The 22537-nt window shown below is 44.1% G+C and overlaps 1 protein-coding gene across 1 annotated transcript in view; it reads left to right on the top strand.

Moving 5' to 3' along the window:
* The window catches only part of LOC132864459 (serine/threonine-protein kinase D3-like), a 70015-nt gene that overhangs the window by 35101 nt on the left and 12377 nt on the right, over positions 1-22537 (top strand). Inside the window, exons 6-11 of the mRNA XM_060897912.1 lie at positions 4128-4329; positions 6734-6811; positions 17566-17695; positions 17841-17964; positions 18079-18156; positions 20561-20774. Coding sequence (XP_060753895.1) covers positions 4128-4329; positions 6734-6811; positions 17566-17695; positions 17841-17964; positions 18079-18156; positions 20561-20774 — 826 coding nt within the window. The remainder of the gene's footprint in view (positions 1-4127; positions 4330-6733; positions 6812-17565; positions 17696-17840; positions 17965-18078; positions 18157-20560; positions 20775-22537) is intronic.

Below are 22537 nucleotides of genomic sequence, written 5' to 3'. Positions count from 1 at the left end.
GGGTTAAACAAGCGAAAAGAATATAAATCTAAAAATTGCATTCTTTTTAATAAATTTTAATAATATTTAATTAGACCACGCCCACAGCACCATGGTGTTTTTTTTTTTACACTGAAGAAGGCCAAAGGCCAAAACATTTGTCGAGAATAAATTTTTAATAATGTTCAAAAGTTGGGTGTCAGAGTGAAATTTTTCTATTCTACATTTATATATATATATATATATATATATATATATATATATATATATATATAATCTCCTTCTCACCCCCGGCAGGGGGGCGGTATCCATGTCATCCTCAAGCTCGGGTCCTCTACCAGAGGCCTGGGAGTTTGAGGGTTCTGCGCAGTATCTTCGATGTTCCTAGTACTGTGCTCTTCTGGACTGAGGCTTCAGATGTTGTTCCTGGGATTTGCTGGAGCCACTCTCCCAGTTTGGGGGTTACTGCCCCAAGTGCCCCCACTACCATGGGGACCACACAACCCTTGACCTTCCACATCCATTCCAGCTGCTCTTTCAACCCTTGATACTTCTCAAGTTTCTCATGTTCCTTCTTCCTGATGTTGGCGTCATCTGGGATCGCCACCACCCTCTTCTGCTCTTTGTCCACCACCACTATGTCCGGTTGGTTAGCCAGGATCTGTTTGTCAGTCTGGAAGCTGAAGTCCCACAGAACCTTGGCCCTGTTGTTCTCAGCCACCTTCTGTGGTATGGCCCATTGGGACTTGGGTACTTCTATTCCATACTGGTTGCAGATGTTCCTGTATACTATCCCAGCCACTTGGTTGTGCCTCTCCATGTACGCTGATCCAGCTAGCATCTTACACCCTGCTACTATGTGCTGGACTGTTTCAGGGGCTTCTTTGCACAGTCTGCATCTTGGGTCTGATCTACTCTGGTAGATCCTGGCCTCTATGGCTCTTGTGCTTATGGCCTGTTCTTGTGCTGCCATGATTAGTGCCTCTGTACTGTCTGTCAGTCCTGCATTATCCAGCCACTGGTAGGATTTCTTGATATCAGCCACTTCCTCTATCTGACGGTGGTACATGCCATGTAGGGGTTTGTCCCTCCAGGTTGTCTGTTCCTCCTCCTCCTCTGCACTCTCATCAGGCTTCTGCTGCCTGAGACATTCACTTAGCAGTTCATCCTTTGGGGCCATCTTTCTGATATATTCTCAGATTTTCGATGTTTCATCCTGGACCATGGTCTTGAAGCTCACCAGCCCTTGGCCTCCCTCTTTCCGCTTAGTGTATAGTCTCTGGGTGCTGGACTTGGGGTGGAACCCTCCATGCATGGTGAGGAGCTTTCTAGTCTTGATATCTGTGGCTTCTATCTCCTCCTTTGGCCAGTTTATGATACCAGCGGGGTATCTGATGACTGGTAGTGCATACATGTTGATGGCTCGGACCTTGTTCTTACCATTCAGCTGACTTTTCAGGACCTGCCTTACTCTCTGGAGGTATTTGGCTGTGGTTGACTTCCTTGTGGCCTCTTCATGATTTCCATTAGCCTGTGGGATGCCAAGGTACTTGTAGCTGTCTTGGATATCACCTATGTTGCCCTCTGGTAGGTCAATCCCCTCAGTCCGGATCATCTTGCCTCTCTTTGAGACCATCCGGCCACACTTGTCCAATCCGAATGGCATCCCTATGTCATCGCTGTAGATCCAGGTGGTGTGGATCAGCGAGTCTATTTCTCGCTCGTTCCTGGCATACAGCTTGATGTCATCCATGTAGAGCAGGTGGCTGATTGTTGCCCCACTACGGAATCGGTACCCGTAGCCGCTCTTCGTGATGATCCGACTGAGGGGGTTCAGGCCTATGCAGAACAGCAGTGGTGATAGCGCATCTCCTTGGTATATGCCGCACTTGATGTTGACTTGGGCAATGGGTTTTGAGTTGGCCTCTAGGGTTGTCTTCCACATTTCCATTGAGTTCTGGATGAAGGTCCTTAGGTTCCTGTTGATCTTGTACAGTTCCAGACATTCCAGTATCCATGTGTGTGACATTGAGTCGTAGGCTTTCTTGTAGTCAATCCAGGCAGTGCACAGGTTGGTCTGTCTCTTCTTACCAGTAGCTGGTGCTTGGCTCCTCTGGTGTTACTGCCAATCCCTTTCTGTGCCTCGCTCATGTATTGAGCCACATGCTTACTCATTTTTGCCGCAATGATGCCTGACAGGGCCTTCCATGTTGTGCAGAGACAGGTAATTGGCCGGTAGTTGGATGGGATGGGTCCCTTCTGGGGGTCCTTCATGATTAGGACTGTCCTGCCTTGGCTTAGCCATTCTGGGTGGGTCTCATCCCTCAGCAGCTGGTTCATCTGTGCTGCTAGGCGTTCATGGTTAGCTTCTTCAGCCAGTACGTATGGATCATATCGGGGCCTGGTGCTGTCCAGCTCTTCATCTTTGACACTCTTTCTTGGACGTCTGCCATTGAGATGGTTACTGGTTCTTGTTCTGGGAGGTTGCTGTGGTCAGCTCTTAGGTCCACTAACCATTGGGCATCGGTGTTGTGTGATGCCTTTCTTTCCCATATGTCTTTACAGTATTTTTCCACCTCAGCTCTTGGTGGGTCTGACCGGTTGTTGTTCCCCTGCCACTGAGAGTACACCTTGGCTGGTTCAGTGGAGAACCTCCCTCCTTGTTGTATCTCTTCAACCGGGTGGCCAGAGCTGTTAGTCGCTGTTTGGCAGTTTCGAGTGCCTCTGGTATGGAGAGTGAGTTGTACTTCCTGGGTGCCCCTTTATTTACCATGTTCCCTTTCTGTAGTTCAGCTAGCTGGCTAACTTCTCTCCGTGCTGCCTTTATCTTGGCCTCTAATCGTCTCTTGCATGGTGGATACTGTTTGTTATGTCCCGAGCCCACCTTGTGTCCAAGCATCTCCATGATTACTGTTGCTGTACTGTGTATCAGCTTGTTGGTCTCAGTGATGGTTCTTGTGGAGATTGTCTTCAGAGCAGCATTCACATCTACTAGTAGGTACTTGGCAACTCAGCTTCGGTATTCGTTGGGGGCTCCAGGTTTCCAGTTGGGTCACGATCTTCCTTCTCAGGTCAGCAACCCAATCTCTGGTTGTGGGGATGATGATGACATCTCCCCGCTGACCTGTCTTCCTGGCTCCCCCTTGCCATAGCATTAATCTCTAGTTGTGATAGTAGATTTCGATTACGGATGTTGGAACACTGGGCTAATAGCTGTTTCTTTGTTAGCCTTGATTGTGGGTTTCGAAGTATCCAATGGTCCCACATTCGCTGCATGTATCCCCTCTCTCTGGGATTGCTTGTATAGTAGCATTCCAGCAAATCCGTATTTTCTGTCCTCGTCCATCGATGTCTTGTTCCAGTAGCCCATTTCTCATCAGTTTGCCCTGGTTCCCTAGCAACTGACGCAGACCTTGTTGACCCGGGCGACGTCTGAGCCGGTATGACTCTATCAGTTATGTCTTCAATCATTCCTGAGGTAGGCTGATATATCATGAGGGGTCTTGCCTAAGGACCCTTACTGGATGATGTTTTGCCCCGACCGGGATTCGAACCAGAGAAGATTGTGTCAAGTGCATGAAGAGACCATTTATCAATTCCATGGTTTTTAGTTTGGAGAGCAGTGCGGAGAAGGCCAACGCGAGCTTAACTGTGAGTCAGCACCATCAGCGCAGCAGTGAAGTCACCTTCCAGCTGGTGTAGTGTTCATCAGTAGTGTTAACGAATGCTAATAAAGCAGTGCTACCGAGAGCAAGTAGTACAGGCTAACAACCTAGAAACTAAGATTTCTGCCTCCAGACTCTTCTTCCATGCACACTTGCAACAATATTTTTTACTCAAATTTAAGTATTAATTTCCCTGTGTGATTTACTTAGTTACTTTTAAAATGAACTTCGATAACTACACACAACGGAGCAACCTGGCAGCCTGCTGCTAATCCCTTGCAAAATCCTTGGCCCTGTTGCTTTTTTGGTGTCTGGCTAAGGTTTGGCTGAGCTGAAGTCCCAGCTCTCATAGTAATTGTTCGTCACTACAAGACGGGCATATAAACACTCAAGAATAATACAAAATGCTCAGTAATAATACACATAATTATATTTTCCATTCTTCCTTTACTCATGCTGTTGTCTGTCTCCTCTCTTTTCCAGATCAGTCTTTCCAAGCCGTCACGCTCTCGGCCCCCATCGTGGGCAGACAGGCCCGTGTGGTTGGGGCTGTGCGATGGAACTAAAGGAGGCAGACCCCTGGTGCCACACACCTTTCACATCCACACATACACCAAGCCTACAGTGTGTCAGCACTGTCACCGGCTGCTGAAGGGTCTGTTCCGCCAAGGCCTGCAGTGCTCTGGTGAGAGCTGCTAACACTTCTGGGTCAAAGATTACACATGAAGGACATAATTGAGGTCAAGGTTGAACAGTTTTGTATCTTCTGTGCTCTAACACACTTTAGTTACACATCTAGGTTAAGTCTATGTGCTTGAGCAGGAAGATGCTGGACTCTTGACCTTTTGGCTCAAAGACCATAGTAAAAGAAATCCGTTTTTTTTTTAAACTTGATCTAAGTCTACTGGAAGGAATTATTTACGAAATATATAGGATGGATTTACACAATTTCCGAAACACTTTTCTCAGCAACTACAAATCACAACTGCTTGATATTTAGTACTGAGCTTCATCTTGGGGTTCTATACCATTTATACCATTTTCAGGTCTGTCGCACATCGACTTCCTGTTTACTGACTGAACGTATTTACGAAACATATAGCGTGGATTTCCAAAATTTTCATAACACTTTTCTCAGCAACAACAAATCACAACTGCTTGGTCCCGAGCTTCAGCTTGGGGTTCTATACTGTGTATACCATTTTCAGGTCTGTCGCACATTGACTTCCTGTTTACCGACTGAATGTATTTACGAAACCTATAGCGTAGATTTACAAAATTTTCGTCACACTTTTCTCAGCAACTACAAATCACAACAGCTTGCTATTTGGTACCGAGCTTCTGCTTGGGGTTCTATACCATGTATACTGTTTTCATGTCTGCCGCACATCAACTTCCTGTTTACCGACTGAATGTATTTACGAAACATATAGTGTGGATTTACAAAATTTTCGTAACACTTTTCTCAGCAACAACAAATCACAACTGCTTGGTCCCAAGCTTCAGCTTGGGGTTCTATACCGTGTATACCATTTTCAGGTCTGCCGCACATCAACTTCCTGTTTACCGACTGAATGTATTTACGAAACCTATCGGGTAGATCCTGACGCTATTTCAAGAAGCAAAATGCTATTTCAAAATGACAGTTTACCAGGATGCTATTTGAAATCCCTGGGGAGAGACACTGCTCTTTACTTACTTGTTTCAGAGTTAATTATTTGTTGAAATCAACATTCATAATAATTGTCCTATTCTTTCGAATGCTTGCATTCTGATATAAGCGAGAGCGGGGCTATACATAAGTGAGCAGTAGCTCACAGTTGATCTTGTTTACTCAGAAACATACTTTAATGGAAGTCTAAGGACAGTTGCCAAGAATTTGGCTATGAAGATTTTAAATTTCAGGAGCAAGATCAATGTAATTCTCGTATTTTATATTAAACTTTGGTCAAATATCTGTAACATTCTGCATTCTCTGCAGTTTTTTACCTTGCGCAATACCAGAAAAATTCAGTTGAAATCAAGCCATTTGAGGCAAATTGGTCCGCCTCTGAAAAACTTGGCATTTGGATTTCCCGGCAAACATTGATTTTCGTGACGTCGCGTGCGGGACGGCTCCCTCTGAATCCTACGTCAGCACTGGTTTGTTTATGAGAAAACGACCTGGTGGTTTTCTGCAAATTTCTTCAACGTTATCGTGTAATTATTAAAATGGTTAACAGATGTATTGTAGGAGGGTGTAGCAACACCAATCTTGATGGGATTAGTACTCATCGTTTCCCAAAAGACCGGACAATGAGAGAGAAATGGGAGCACTTGGTCTGCACAGGCTGTGCACTGAAACCGTGCAAAGCTCGCGCAGCCTGCTGGCGCTTCCACAGGTGATGTCACGAATCTGGCTCCAGACTCCCTTGGGATTTTTCCAGACGCGTTTTGTTATTTTATTTTTTTCTGCTGTAGACAGATGGCCTTGTGCAAAATTACCTTTCTGGATGAGTGTGTAAAGGGACATACTTTCATATAAAAAAAACACGAAATTGGTCCAGAATATGCACTTTAAACATGTGACTGTACAAAGCAAATTCAGATCTAAAACTATTCCTCTATTAGCGCTATTAATACTATTAACAATTCTTCGACAGTAATGGGGGGGGGGGGGGAGTCCTTCCAAAACTGTCATTACTCTAGAGCAAAACAATAATTCTGATTACTTATACAGTACTTTAAAGTTTACACATAACTATAAACAACTACTTCGTAAAAGTTAATCTGATTACTGAAAAAGACAATTTATACAAATTTAGAGCTTAATTTATAAATATCTTTGGGAATTTTATTAAAGCAATCAATAAAAATGTTTTGTATATTCAGAGTTCAAAATCTGTCCTTGGTGAATTTTGAAAGGTAACTTAACATACACTAAATATGCAGTGGATAGAGATAATGGAGGAAAACAGGGATGTAATTCTTTAATGCAGCGTTAGCCCAGTGCATATAGAGGCATGCGATGTTATTTCTTTATGCTTGCTCTTAGTTTGTATTTTACTGATTTGCCTTTGAATTTTTTTCATCTTGTCTTCTTTATGCAGACTGCAAGTTTAACTGTCATCGCCGCTGTGAGTCTCAGGTTCCACCGGACTGTAGAGGGGAACGAGCCAATGGAGAAGGTTTGCCAAATTACATGCATACAAACAACTACATTTACTGGTATAATGATGCACTCTGGTCATGATTCAGTTCAGTAGAAAGGTTGATTATTTCTGCTATAACGTATAGTGCGTGATGTTCATTGCAACTGGTCGCTTCATAAGTGCTGACGATTCTTGTCTTTCCATGAAAGAATGCGATCATGTGACGAGCCTGCTCTCCATTTACACTGCTGTTAAATGCACAACGATTTAAGAGCCTTTGATTGGATAATTACTGCAGTGATTATTGTGTTTCAGCTAGCAATAATTATTTTACCCATAACTGATTCGGTGAGTAACTTCTCATTTCTTAAACAATTATATCGGTAGACATATCCCATGGTCATGGAAAAGATGTTACTGTGTTTCAGAAGGGTCAAATTATTGGCCTGGAACAAGCAAAGAAAACAACTTAGGAGATTGCTGGAATTGGATTAAGAACTGTACAACACATTATTAAAACCTGGAAGGATAGTGATGAACCATCAACTTTGCAGAAGAAATATGGTCAGGAAAAAATCCTGACTGTCCATGATCAGAGATTACTTTAAACACTTGAAGTCAAATTGTAAAAAAAAAACTGACAGTAGAACTCACAGCTATGTTTAATAGTGAAATTAAGAGCATTTCCACACACGATGCAAGAACCCCTCGCTGGATTGGAACTAAACAGCTGTGTGTCCATAAGAAAACCACTTGTTAGTGAGACTAATCAGGAGAAAAGGCTTCGATTTGCTAGGGAGCACAAAGATTGGACTCTGGAGCAATGGAGAAAGGTCATGTGGTCTGATGAGTCCAGATTGACCCTGTCCCTGAGTGATGGGCGTGTCCAGGTAAGAAGGGAATCACATGAAGCGATGAACCCATCATGCACTGTACAAGCCTCTGGAGACAGTGTTATGATCTGGGGTTGATTCAGTTGGTCAGGTCGAGGCTCAGCAACGTTATGGGGCAATAAAATGAAGTCAGCTGATGACCTGAATGTACTGAATGACCAGGTTATTATCATATCAATGGATTATTTTTTCCCTGATGGCACGGGCATAAAATTAAGGCTCAGATTGTGAAAGAGTGGTTCAGAAAGCATGAGGAATCATTTTCACACATGAATTGGCCATCACAGGGTCCTGACCTTGACCCCATTGAAAGTCTTGGGGATGTACTGGAGAACACTTTACAGGGTGGTTCGATTCTCCCTTCATCAGTACAAGATCTTGGCGAAAAATTAATGCAACTCTGAACACAAATAAATGTTGTGACATTACATAAGGTTGTTGAAACAGTGACACAGCAAATATGGGCTGTAATTCATGCTAAAGGCAGTTCAACTAAATATTAGTATGTGCAATTTTTTTTTTTATTTTTTGCCGGGCAGTGTATTTCAGCGGAGCTTCTGTGCGTGAAGCAGAGCTCCATACTGAAGAGAATATGGTAATGCAGACCTGGGCATTTTCCGGCCCGCGGGCCGCATCGGGCCCTTTGGTTCATTCTGACAGGCCCGCGTAAGGTTAATTAGAAATTACAAAATAAACGGATTTTCTAATTTTACCTCATGCATGGGCTGAATGTGCATTGCTTTTATTTTGAAGTTGTGTTCAACAAAAACGCAATGCGCGCAACATGAACATGACATGAAATCCCACGAAGCCTAATCCCGCGATAACTACTTCCGTAATTTGTCCAGACCAACCACAAACTTGTACGTCATCCTTCAAACGGTCCAGCCAATCACATAGTGTGACGTCACCAGCAGGCACCGGAGCCCGAGCCGATCTGTAGATCTGATTCCTACACCGAATCGACTGATGATCATCTGTCAGCTGTGCTTCGCATCTCCACCTCAGACATTCAACCTGACTCTGATGCACTCGTTAAAGACCAACAGAGACTAGATTTCTCTCACTGAACAAATAAAAAACTGAAAAACACCAAATGAGGTGATTAGACTACAAATGTGGGCATCACTATTATAATATGATGTATCTTGCTTGATACTTGGAGTAGAAAGACCAGAGGTGTCAAGTAACGAAGTACAAATACTTCGTTACTTTACTTAAGTAGAAATTTCGGTACTTTCTACTTTACTGGAGTAATAATTTTTCAACCTACTTTTTATCTCTACTCGTTACATTTTGAAGCATTTACTTTTACTTTGTTACATTTATAATAGTCTCGTTACTTGCATTTCATTGCGCCAATCTTTATATTACTTTATATTACTTTGTCCACCTAATAAACTGCCACTCAGGGCCAGTGTTGCCAGTTTGGGTGGTTTCCTGCCCAGTTGTGGGGTTTAAAGTGCATTTTGGCGGGTTTTGACCATATTTTGGGCTGGAAAACGTCAGCAGTATCTGGCAACACTGCTCAGGGCGCTCCAAGCACACAGCAATCAGAGCTCGGACTTCGACACCGTTAGTAAATTGCGGGCTCTCGTTCGTTTGTCAGGAGTGGAATCCCCCCCTCCCCCCCACGAACCATATGCGGCATTCTCTTTTCTGAGTCAGGTTAAGTTTACAAACGCAGTTATGGTATCTTGGTGGGTGTTAGTGAGTAAAGTGACAGGTCTTAACTTAGTAAACGTTATATTAGCTTGTAGTGTGTCGGCATTCCAGCGGCCGCCCTTTCTCTCCTCGCCTGTGTTCAGCCTTGCATTGCTGGAACACAAACATTCTATTGACTTCTCTCGGTGAGCCAGTAACTAGTAGGGATGAGAAAGTGTTTTTCTTGCATTTTAACTGGAACCTGCTGCCTCTACTGCACGTCCCATATGAAAAAGAAAAAAACCTGCAATTTTACAGTAGTGTTAGTGTAGTATTCATTCATTCATAGCATTCAAATACTGTATTATTACTGCCGTTTAGACAGTGAATGCAATGCAACTTTGGACACAAAATGATTACCAGCATACTGCAAAAATATTGCGTTATACAATATTTTGGACATTACAATGTTTTTTTTTAATATATACATTTTCAATAAAAATTTATTGATAAGTTACTTCTGAGGTATGAAGTTTTACACCATTACAACACTTACAGACAACAAGTCATTATTACTTGTGCTCCATGAAACACATTTTAATGGGTCAGGAGAATGGACTGTATGTGGACTTCTAGGCTGCCTTTGTCCTTAATAGCATTTTTTTCCTCTTTCATTACTTTTACTTTTGTACTTTAAAGTAGTTTAGAAATAAGTAGACTTTTTACTTTTGAGTAAAAAGCTTCAGTTGATACTTTTACTTCATGAAAAGTATTTCTAAACCACAGTATCTATACTTCTACTTGAGTAATAAATGGTAATACTTTTGACACCCCCTCCTAGAACTGCCACCTTATTGTGGTGGAGGGGTTTGTGTGCTTGAATGATCCTAGGAGCTATGTTGTCGGGGGCATTATGCCCCTGTCAGGGTTTCCCAAGGCAGACAGGTCCTAGGTGACAGGCCAGACTAAGAGCAGTTCACCAAAACCCCTATGGAGAAAAATCTGAGGACCGTGATGTCGCCCGGGATGACGCAGCCGGGGCCCCACCCTGGAGCCAGGCCTGGGGTTGGGGCTCGTATGCGAGTGCTTGGTGGCCGGGCCTTTGCCCATGGGGCCCGGCCGGGCTCAGCCCGAAGAGGTGACGTGGGCCCGACCTCCTGTGGGTTCACCACCCACAGAGGTAGCAGTAGGGGTTTGGTGCAGTGTGGATTGGGTGGCAGTCGAAGGCAGGGGCCTCGACGACCTGATCCCCGGACACAGCGGCTGGCTGTTGGGACATGGAATGTCACTTCGCTGGGGGGGAAAGAGCCTGAGCTTGTGCGGGAGGTTGAGAGGTACCGGCTAGAGATAGTCGGGCTCACCTCCACGCACAGCTTGGGCTCTGGAACCCAGCTCCTCGAGAGGGGCTGGACTTTCCACTTCTCTGGAGTCGCCCGTGGTGAGCGGCGGCGGGCTGGTGTGGGCTTGCTTATAGCTCCCCAGCTCAGCCGCCATGTGTTGGAGTTTACCCCAGTGAACGAGAGGGTCGCCTCTCTGCGCCTTCGGGTTGGGGAGAGGGCTCTTGCTGTTGTTTGTGCCTACGGGCCAAATAGCAGTATAGAGTATCCGGCCTTCTTGGAGTCCCTGGGAGAGGTACTGAGGGGTGCTCAGACTGGGGACTCCATTGTGCTACTGGGGGACTTCAATGCTCATGTGGGCGACGACAGTGACACCTGGAGGGGCGTGGTTGGGAGGAACGGCCTCCCCGATCTGATTCCGAGTGGTGTTTTGTTATTGGACTTCTGTGCTAGTCACGGTTTGTCCATAACGAACACCATGTTCGAGCATAGGGGTGTCCATAAGTGCACGTGGCACCAGGACACCTTAGGTCGGAGGTCGATGATCGACTTTGTAGTCGTTTCATCTGATCTCCGGCCCTATGTCTTGGACACTCGGGTGAAGAGAGGGGCTGAGCTGTCAACTGATCACCACCTGGTGGTGAGTTGGATCCGCTGGCGGAGGAGGAAGCTGGACAGACCTGGCAGGCCCAAACGTATGGTGAAGGTCTGCTGGGAACGTCTGGCCGAGCACTCTGTTGGGGAGGTCTTTAACTCCCAGCTTCTGAGGGAGGTGGGGGACATTGAGTCTGAGTGGACCATGTTCTCTACCTCCATTGTGGATGCAGCTGTTCGGAGCTGTGGCCGCAAGGTCCCCGGTGCCTGTCGTGGCGGCAATCCCCGAACCCGGTGGTGGACACCAGAAGTAAGGGATGCCGTCAAGCTGAAGAAGGAGTCCTATCGGGCCATGTTAACCTCCAGGACTCCCGAGGCAGCTGACGGGTATCGGCAGGCCAGGCATGCTGCAGCTCGGGCAGTTGTGGAGGCAAAAACTCGGAACTGGGAGGAGTTCGGGGAGGCCATGGAGAAGGACTATCGGTCGGCCTCGAAGAAATTCTGGCAAACCGTCCGGCGCCTCAGGAGGGGGAAGCAGTACTCTGCCAACACTGTTTACAGTGCGGGTGGGGAGCTGTTGACCTCGACTGGGGACATTGTCGGGCGGTGGAAGGAATACTTTGAGGATCTCCTCAATCCTACCGTCATGTCTTCCACTGAGGAGACTGAGGCTGATGACTCAGAGGTGGACTCGTCCATTACCCAAGCCAAAGTCACTGAGGTGGTTTGCAAGCTCCTCGGTGGCAAGGCACCGGGGGTGGATGAGATCCGCCCTGAGTATCTCAAGTCTCTGGATGTTGTGGGGCTGTCTTGGTTGACACGCCTCTGCAACATCGCGTGGCGGTCAGGGACAGTGCCTCTGGAGTGGCAGACTGGGGTGGTGGTCCCTCTTTTTAAGAAAGGGGACCGGAGAGTGTGCTCCAATTATAGGGGAATCACACTTCTCAGCCTCCCGGGGAAGGTTTACTCCAGGGTACTGGAGAGGAGAATTCGACCGGTAGTCGAACCTCGGATCCAGGAGGAACAATGCGGTTTTCGTCCTGGTCGCGGAACACTGGACCAGCTCTATACCCTTCATAGGGTGCTCGAGGGTTCATGGGAGTTTGCCCAACCAGTCCACATGTGCTTTGTGGATCTGGAGAAGGCATTCGACCGTGTCCCCCATAGTATTCTGTGGGGGGTGCTTCGGGAGTATGGGGTTCGGGGCTCTTTGCTAAGGGCTGTCCGGTCCCTGTACGAACGGAGCAGGAGTCTGGTTCGCATTGCCGGCAGTAAGTCAGACCTGTTCCCAGTGCATGTTGGTCTCCAGCAGGGCTGCCCTTTGTCACCGGTTCTGTTCATAATTTTTATGGACAGAATTTCTAGGTGCAGCCAGGGGCCAGAAGGAATCCTGTTTGGGAACCACAGGATTTCATCTCTGCTTTTTGCGGAGGATGATGTCCTGTTGGCTTCTTCAAACCAGGACCTTCAGCATGCACTGGGGCGGTTTGCAGTCGAGTGTGAAGCGGCTGGGATGAGAATCAGCACCTCCAAGTCCGAGGCCATGGTTCTCGACCGGAAAAGGGTGGCTTGCCCTCTCCACGTTGGTGGAGAAGTTCTGCCTCAAGTGCAGGAGTTTAAGTATCTCGGGATCTTGTTCACGAGTGAGGGAAGGATGGAGCGTGAGATCGACAGGCGGATCGGTGCAGCCTCCGCAGTGATGCGGTCGCTTTACCGGTCCGTCGTGGTGAAGAAGGAGCTGAGCCAAAAGGCGAAGCTCTCAATTTACCGGTCGATCTATGTTCCGACTCTCACCTATGGTCATGAGCTTTGGGTAATGACCGAAAGGACAAGATCGCGGATACAAGCGGCCGAAATGAGTTTCCTTCGCAGGGTGGCTGGGCGCTTCCTTAGAGATAGGGTGAGAAGCACAGTCACTCGGGAGGAGCTCGGAGTAGAGCCGCTGCTGCTCCACATCGAGAGGAATCAGCTGAGGTGGCTCGGGCATCTTTTTCGGATGCCTCCTGGACGCCTCCCTCGGGAGGTGTTCCAGGCATGTCCCCCCGGGAGGAGGCCCCGGGGAAGACCCAGGACACGCTGGAGGGACTATGTCTCTCGGCTGGCCTGGGAACGCCTCGGTGTTCTTCCCGAGGAGCTGGCCGAGGTGTCTGGGGAAAGGGAAGTTTGGGCTTCCCTGCTTAGACTGCTGCCTCCGCGACCCGGTCCCGGATAAAGCGGAAGAAGACGAGACGAGACGAGACTTTTGACACCTCTGAGAAAGACAATATTGTGATGTCTTTATTGTGTTTTGGGGTGAATGTGACTGGAAAAACATGGTACAAACGTTCACATTTTGTTAACCATTGTTTTGGGAAATTTGATTGAATAAATGACATTTTTTGTAAGGCAACCTCGTTTTTTCCATACTCTTACCAGTCTTAGCAGCTTGTAAAAACAATGTTATTTACTGCTTTATATAAAGAAATACAATTAATAATATGCAGAATTTAGTTCAGCCTTTTGGTCCGGCCCTCCACAAAATTTTCTGTTTCTCATGTGGCCCCATGGAAAAAATAATTGCCCACCCCTGGGCTAACTGGTGACTCTAAATTGATCGTAAGTGTGAATGTGAATGGTTGTTTGTCTCTTTTGTTAGCCCTGCGATGACCTGGTGACTTGTCTAGGGTGTACCCCGCCTCTCACCCATAGTCAGCTGGGATAGGCTCCAGCTTGCACGCGACCCTGCACAGCAGGGGTGGGCAATTATTTTTTCCATGGGGCCACATGAGAAACAGAAAATTTTGTGGAGGGCCGGACCAAAAGGCTGAATTAAATTCTGCATAATATTAATTGTATTTCTTTATATAAAGCAGTAAATAACATTGTTTTTACAAGCTGCTAAGACTGGTAAGAGTATGGAAAAAACAAGGTTGCCTTACAAAAAATGTCATTTATTCAATCAAATTTCCCAAAACAATGGTTAACAAAATGTGAACGTTTGTACCATTTTTTTTCAGTCACATTCACCCCAAAACACAATAAAGACATCACAATATTGTCTTTCTCAGAGGTGTCAAAAGTATTACCATTTTTTACTCAAGTAGAAGTATAGATACTATGGTTTAGAAATACTTTTCATGAAGTAAAAGTATCAACTGAAGCTTTTTACTCAAGTAAAAGTAAAAATTCTACTGATTTCTAAACTACTTTAAAGTACAAAAGTAAAAGTAATGAAAGAGGAAAAAATGCTATTAAGGACAAAGGCAGCCTAGAAGTCCACATACAGTCCATTCTCCTGACCCATTAAAATGTGTTTCATGGAGCACAAGTAATAATGACTTGTTGTCTGTAAGTGTTGTAATGGTGTAAAACTTCATACCTCAGAAGTAACTTATCAATAAATTTTTATTGAAAATGTATATATTAAAAAAAAAAACATTGTAATGTCCAAAATATTGTATAACACAATATTTTTGCAGTATGCTGGCAATCATTTTGTGTCCAAAGTTGCATTGCATTCCATAGACGTCGCCGGACCCATTTTAGGGTAGCTCCAGCCACCCTATCTTATGGCAAAGCCACCCTATATTTTTTGCCCTTTTTAAAATTATTTATATTTTTATTTTTTTCCCAAAAAAAAACAAAGGCAGTAAAGCACTGAACATGAGCCATCACGAATGCAAGTTAATCCGAACAACAGTTTCTGCTTGCTTATTTATTGTTTAATGCAATATTATTAATATCGTTATGATTCCTCCTCATTGGCTCTGTGTCAAGCGTCACGTCGAGTGGTAGGCTAGTAGGACTTAAAAAACTACGCGGGCATTCTGCAGCAGGCGCGGTGCGGGCTTCCATTGAGTTGGGTTTGTTAGCTGGTGAAGTTGCTTCAGCAAGCAATTAAATGATGAAAGCAATTTTAAAATAGAATAGAAATGGTGGGAAGTGTGTCCCCAAGGTGTGATGCTCTTGAAATAATGAATTGATTGACAGCCTTAGTAGGTGCTCTGAAAAATGTTCGGCGCACAATACCTTTTCTCCTCTGGGTGCTAAGCTACCCCTGTCTCTCAAACCTAGTGACGTCCCTGTTGCATTCACTGTCTAAACGGCAGTAATAATACAGTATTTGAATGGTATGAATGAATGAATACTACACTAACACTACTGTAAAATTGCAGTTTTTTTCTTTTTCATATGGGACGTGCAGTAGAGGCAGCAGGTTCCAGTTAAAATGCAAGAAAAACACTTTCTCATCCCTACTAGTTACTGGCTCACCGAGAGAAGTCAATAGAATGTTTGTGTTCCAGCAATGCGAGGCTGAACACAGGCGAGGAGAGAAAGGGCGGCCGCTGGAATGCTGACACACTACAAGCTAATATAACGTTTACTAAGCTAAGACCTGTCACTTTACTCACTAACACCCACCAAGATACCATAACTGCGTTTGTAAACTTAACCTGACTCAGAAAAGAGAATGCCGCATATGGTTCGTGGGGGGGAGGGGGGGATTCCACTCCTGACAAACGAACGAGAGGCCACAATTTACTAACCGTGTCGAAGTCCGAGCTCTGATTGCTGTGTGCTTGGAGCGCCCTGAGCAGTGTTGCCAGATACTGCTGACGTTTTCCAGCCCAAAATATGGTCAAAACCCGCCAAAATGCACTTTAAACCCCACAACTGGGCAGGAAACCACCCAAACTGGCAACACTGGCCCTGAGTGGCAGTTTATTAGGTGGACAAAGTAATATAAAGTAATATAAAGATTGGCGCAATGAAATGCAAGTAACGAGACTATTATAAACGTAACGAAGTAAAAGTAAATGCTTGAAAATGTAACGAGTAGAGATAAAAAGTAGGTTGAAAAATTATTACTCCAGTAAAGTAGAAAGTACCAAAATTTCTACTTAAGTAAAGTAACGAAGTATTTGTACTTCGTTACTTGACACCTCTGGTCTTTCTACTCCAAGTATCAAGCAAGATACATCATATTATAATAATGATGCCCACATTTGTAGTCTAATCACCTCATTTGGTGCTTTTCAGTTTTTTATTTGTTCAGTGAGAGAAATCTAGTCTCTGTTGGTCTTTAACGAGTGCATCAGAGTCAGGTTGAATGTCTGAGGTGGAGATGCGAAGCACAGCTGACAGATGATCAGCAGTCGATTCGGTGTCGGAATCAGATCTACAGATCGGCTCGGGCTCCGGCGCCTGCTGGTGACGTCACACGATGTGATTGGCTGGACCGTTTGAAGGATGACGTACAAGTTTGTGGTTGGTCTGGACAAATTACGGAAGTAGTTATCGCGGGATTAGGCTTCGTGGGATTTCATGTCATGTTCATGTCGCGCACATTGCGTTTTTGTTGAACACAACTTCAAAATAAAAGCAATGCACATTCAGAGCATGCATGAGGTAAAATTAGAAAATACGTTTATTTTGTAATTTCTAATTAACCTTACGCGGGCCGGTCAGAATGAACCAAAGGGCCGGATGCGGCCCGCGGGCCGTAAAATGCCCAGGTCTGCTGCACAGGATAAGCGGTTACAGATGATGGATGGATGGTTGTAAACAAATACACAATTTTGCAGTCATTTTTACAGACTATTTTCTGAACTTTACACACCTTGCTCAACTAAACCAAGGGTGCAGACCTCTACAAGTTCGCTAAACATGCACCGTTAGCCTCTGTGCTCAAAGTCTAGTGCTAAACTATAGTTCAACCAATGCACTGAACACAAACAAAACACAATCAATTAACAGCAAGCACAAAGTTTACATTGCAAATGAATGACATATCAGGATGACAGACAGTAAAGCTTTATAACATACCGTGCTAAACCTCTGATGGAGGTACATGCTGAGTATAAACACAGCAGTGAGCATCTGTAGCATAACAAATACAGCTTCCTGGGCTAAACAGCTCCACCCGGAACATGAACAATAAGTGACAGCTTGTGCACTCTCACTAATTAATAGATCACTGATATTGCACATCATGTTTTTGCATTGCAATGTATTGTTACATTTCTACCACACGTACAAATCAATCAGTTAAATTCTCGTCTACAAAACAGGAAATGGAGAAAATACAGATGTTGTGACTCATTATTCGTTCATCTTCAGTAAGTGGTTTATCCTGGTCAGGGCCACAATAGATCTAGAGTCTACCGAGGCAGGAATGCCCCCTGGAAAGGAATTAAGACCCATCACACACACATTCACTCCTAGGGGCAATTTATTGTAACCAAAATAAATTTTTTTTTTTTGAAGAGTCAGAACCCACACACACTTCCAGTTAACACAAGAAGTGACAAACCACATGCTTTCTCCCACCCATCTTGCACAGAGAGCAACTCAAACCAGAAGCCTGAATCTGAGGAGGACATTGCTGTGGTAACAGTCAACGCTATTTATGAAGAGTATCCCTTTAAAGCGCGACCTCACGTTGAGGACTCTGCCGAACAACCACCAATCGGGTAACCACACATCATGGACTATAGTACAGTACTATAGTCTGTACTAATATTACATTTAGTGTTTATACAGTACATCATGTATCCTGCATAAACACTACACTCGCCATCCATCCATCTCTTCTCTCTGTCCCTGTCTGTCTTTCAGTCCATGTTTCAGCAGTAATATCCCCTTGATGAGGGTGGTGCAGTCAGTTAAACAAACTAAGAGGAGATCCAGTGGAATATTGAAGAAAGGCTGGCTGTTGCACCATACCAATGTAGATACACTGGTGAGTGAACACTAATACACACACCAGAAGAACACACTGACATTTGTTGTCAGGGGAAAATTGTGTAGATTTGTAAATGTTAGATAATGAACATCAGTTCGGTTTGTCTTGCAGAGAAAAAGGCACTACTGGGTTCTAGATGGGAAAAGCATCACACTGTACCAGAACGAGAACAGCAACAAGTACTACAAGGTGCTTTGTATTCCCTGTGAATCACACAACCTCCCAGAACGTTATTGTACCTTATACTACAGCACTATTCAATTCTCAAATCTGATTGGTCAGAAGGTGTTGATTAATTTTCCATAATAGCAGATGTGATATTAGAGGAATGAAACACTTCAGGATGCGTTATTTAAGCAGTATCATACAAGCAAGAGTGTGATTATAATGAATATCTACTGGTTCTGTGTAGGTACCAGCCTGCAGGCCAAGTGCAATAGGTAATTACAGCGGTGCTGATTATTCAGTATAACCACACAATTATGAGTGCAATATTAGTTTTATACAACGGTTCTATAAGCAAGACATTAATATTGATTATTATACATACAGGGCACTTTTTCGATGGAATAAAAACACGTTCTATTCCCTTCTAGCAGGTTTAATTCATTTGGTTTGATAGCATGCAGTATTGCTAGCATATTGTTTATCCTATGTGCATTACGTCACTCTACCCAATGGAGAATGAGCGTTGAATATGGTTTATATTGCATCGTTGTCAAGACAACATGTCACACATTGGAGCTGATACAAATATTCAGTGAGAGGTTTCTGCTGCGCATGCACAGAAGCATTTCTTTGTTCGCTGGGAAAGAGACAGATGCATTGAACACCCAAAAGACTCCCAAAACTTCATTAGATATTTTTCTCGTAGATTTACAAGAGAAAAACATACCAACAGACATCGAAAAACTGAAAAAGAGAGTTGCACGGTAAGGTCAGACAAACAATGTCATGCCTCCACCGTGTTGTCTCTGGACCTCCAGACCTGATGCCAATTGGTGCACAAAAGTGCCACAGACCTGACGGGTATAGAAGTTGCCCCACAGTGACAACTGACTTGCCGAATGATGCCATCCATTGGCCATTTCAGTGGCACTTCTGCATGCCATCTAGTGGTGTGCCATTGACCCTGTTGGGTTCATCTGCCACACTGCACCGAAAAGTGCCCTGCTGCCAGCGCCTTATTGGTGATGTACTATTTAACCCATAGCTGGAAGCCACTCCGGGTCAGAGCGGACCTGGGGGCAATGGTGATTAAGGGGTAACTCCACTTCCCCCAATGGTCAAGTCCTCCTGGACCTGAGACTCTAAACTGGTTGCAGTTTAAAATCATACCCGGGACTTATTAATAATATTGGCTGGCGTTTTTCATGGTATATCAGATATATTCCATTCAGCTAGCATAATATTGAACTCATCTTCGACTTATTCAATATCATGTTAGCTGAATGGAATATATCCGATATATGTACTACTCAACGCCAGTATGGCCAAACACTGTTTCTTTTTGATCCCAAAGAAGCCACACTCACTTTATAGCACATCAGGTAACTGGCTAGCTAGCTCACATTGATTGATTCGTACATTCCCGTTAAAAGTACTTCAGGTAAAATCGGCATCCTGCATTCTTTTTCATCTTCATCTGATGAGCTTTCATATTTTAAGCCAAAAGTTATATTCCTGAAAAGTGTCATTTTTGCCATGTTTGTTGTTGATGTCACGAACACCACTGCAGTAACGGTTTCAAAATAGGAAGTGTAATTTACGTGGTGGACACAGACAAGCAGAGTGGTCAACACAGTGAAATGTCCCAGTGCATTTATCGGAAATATGGGCACTCTTGGTAAACTGTGTGACCAGTCAAATTAGTCAAATGGAACTAACTGGTGTATAATGCAGAATGATCATTTTGTGGGTTTTAACAGTAACTCTCCCACACACCACTCCGCCTTCGATAATTTTCCTATAACATCATGCCCCCCCCCCCCCCCCCACCCAGGTGTTCTCTTCCTCACTTCGCAAAAATCTAACATATCCTTTTTAGTATGTCCACTTTATTTACTATATATATATATATATATATATGGCGGCACGGTGGTGTAGTGGTTAGCGCTGTCGCCTCACAGCAAGAAGGTCTTGGGTTCGAGCCCCGTGGCCGGCGAGGGCCTTTCTGTGCGGAGTTTGCATGTTCTCCCCATGTCTGCGTGGGTTTCCTCCGGGTGCTCCGGTTTCCCCCACAGTCCAAAGACATGCAGGTTAGGTTAACTGGTGACTCTAAATTGACCGTAGGTGTGAATGTGAGTGTGAATGGTTGTCTGTGTCTATGTGTCAGCCCTGTGATGACCTGGCGACTTGTCCAGGGTGTACCCCGCCTTTCGCCCATAGTCAGCTGGGATAGGCTCCAGCTTGCCTGCGACCCTGTACAAGGATAAAGCGGCTAGAGATAATGATATGAGATATATATATATATATAAAACATAATATAATTTGTTGTTTATCTCATATGGCATCTTTAAAAATGTAAATGTTCTGTGTTTGGCTCTCATAAGCTGTCACACATTGTTCCTAATCCTTCCTTCTTGCTGTACAGGAGCTGCCTCTGTCTGAAGTGCTGCAGGTTCAAGGTTCATCTCAGCTCACTGTTACTGTGCAGTCGGATGACGCTGGTCATTCATTTGAGCTGCTGACGAGTTCTGTGGTCTACTGTGTGTTCGCAAATACAGAAGGAGCAGCCTGGGAGTCGGCCATCAGACTCGCGCTCATGCCTTTACAGAGCATTGGCCTCAGCACAGCAGGGCCTGCAGGTCTCTCTCTCTCTCTCTCTCTCTCTCTCTCTCTCTCTCTCTCTCACACACACCCACCCACATACATGCAAATTGTTTATACGAACTTATTCCAGGTATTCCTAAATGTCCCATAATATTACACCCGAAATTAAAACCTTTACAAAAAATAAAAATTACAGCACTTTCCACTTGAACCCAAATGCAGTCAAGCAACCAAGACATGTTTGCTTCTTTAGTTCTGCACTGGTGCTGCAAGGTTTAATGGCGCAAACAAGTAAATTAAAAAAAAAAATACTCTTGGACGACAGTACCGTTAAATTTTTAAATCTGACTGGTCATAAGGGTGTTGCTTACTTTTCCATAACAGCAGCTCTGGCTGTAATTCAAGTGCAATATCTTTATATTTAATGCAATCATTCTGTTACACTAGTATTATTATAGTAACGGCTCTTTCACAGAGACTTGTATGGTGGATACTCTACAAAACCTAAGACTTTGTTAGTTATCAAAGAAAAATGTGAAATTTTCTGTAAGGGTTAGTGTTTGTGTCAGAGCTTTGTAATGGTCAGCAAATGTGCCAACAAGTCTACAAGCCAGAGGATGTTACACTTTGTGGTTTCTCTTGCACAAGCTGAAAAAAGAGAGGCTGGTGAAGGAGTGACTATAACACCTACAATACAAGTGCTAGCAGGAAGTAACTTGTTTCTCACTAGAGTAACAGTTAAAAAGCATGATGTGCCATTCTTTAATAATTAAAAATGTAATTGTTGAAACATTTTTGTGGTAGAAGAGGTAAGTGCTGTTGTTTGGGGTGTGGGTCAAATTCAGAGCTGTAACAGTTACACCAGCCTGTCATTGATTATTTTCCTATTACAGCATGCCCCCAAGTGTTTCATTCCTTACTTATTACAGTGCCTTGCAAAATTATTCACTCCCCCGCCCCCCAGCTTTTTACCCATTTTGTTACATTACAACCTGAAATTTAAATTTTTTTTTTTAAATTGAATTTTATGTAATGGTTCTGCACAAAATAGTCTAAGTTGGTGAAGTGAAATGAAGAAAAAAATATAAATAAAAACTGAAAATTGGCATGTACATATATATTCACCCCATTTGCTATGAAGCCCCTAAAAAGTTCTGGTGCAACCAATTACTTTAATAAGTCACATAATTAGTGAAATAAAGTCCACCTGTGTATTATATACCAACAGATCAAGTGTCACATGATCTGTTGGTTCAACCCCGATTCCAAAAAAGTTGGGACAAAGTACAAATTGTAAATAAAAACGGAATGCAATGATGTGGAAGTTTCAAAATTCCATATTTTATTCAGAATAGAACATAGATGACACATCAAATGTTTAAACTGAGAAAATGTATCATTTAAATAGAAAAATTAGGTGATTTTAAATTTCATGACAACACATCTCAAAAATGTTGGGACAAGGCCATGTTTACCACTATGAGACATCCCCTTGTCTCTTTACAACAGTCTGTAAACGTCTGGGGACTGAGGAGACAAGTTGCTCAAGTTTAGGGATAGGAACGTTAACCCATTCTTGTCTAATGTAGGATTCTAGTTGCTCAACTGTCTTGGGTCTTTTTAGTCATATCTTCCGTTTTATGATGCGCCAAATGTTTTCTATGGGTGAAAGATCTGGACTGCAGGCTGGCCAGTTCAGTACCCGGACCCTTCTTCTACGCAGCCATGATGCTGTAATTGATGCAGTATGTGGTTTGGCATTGTCATGTTGGAAAATGCAAGGTCTTCCCTGAAAGAG

The sequence above is a fragment of the Neoarius graeffei genome, chromosome 1 (assembly GCF_027579695.1).
Source record: "Neoarius graeffei isolate fNeoGra1 chromosome 1, fNeoGra1.pri, whole genome shotgun sequence".
NCBI classification, from domain to species: domain Eukaryota; kingdom Metazoa; phylum Chordata; class Actinopteri; order Siluriformes; family Ariidae; genus Neoarius; species Neoarius graeffei.
The sequence above is the reverse complement of the archived record's forward strand: the minus strand, read 5'-3'. Positions and strand labels throughout refer to the sequence as shown.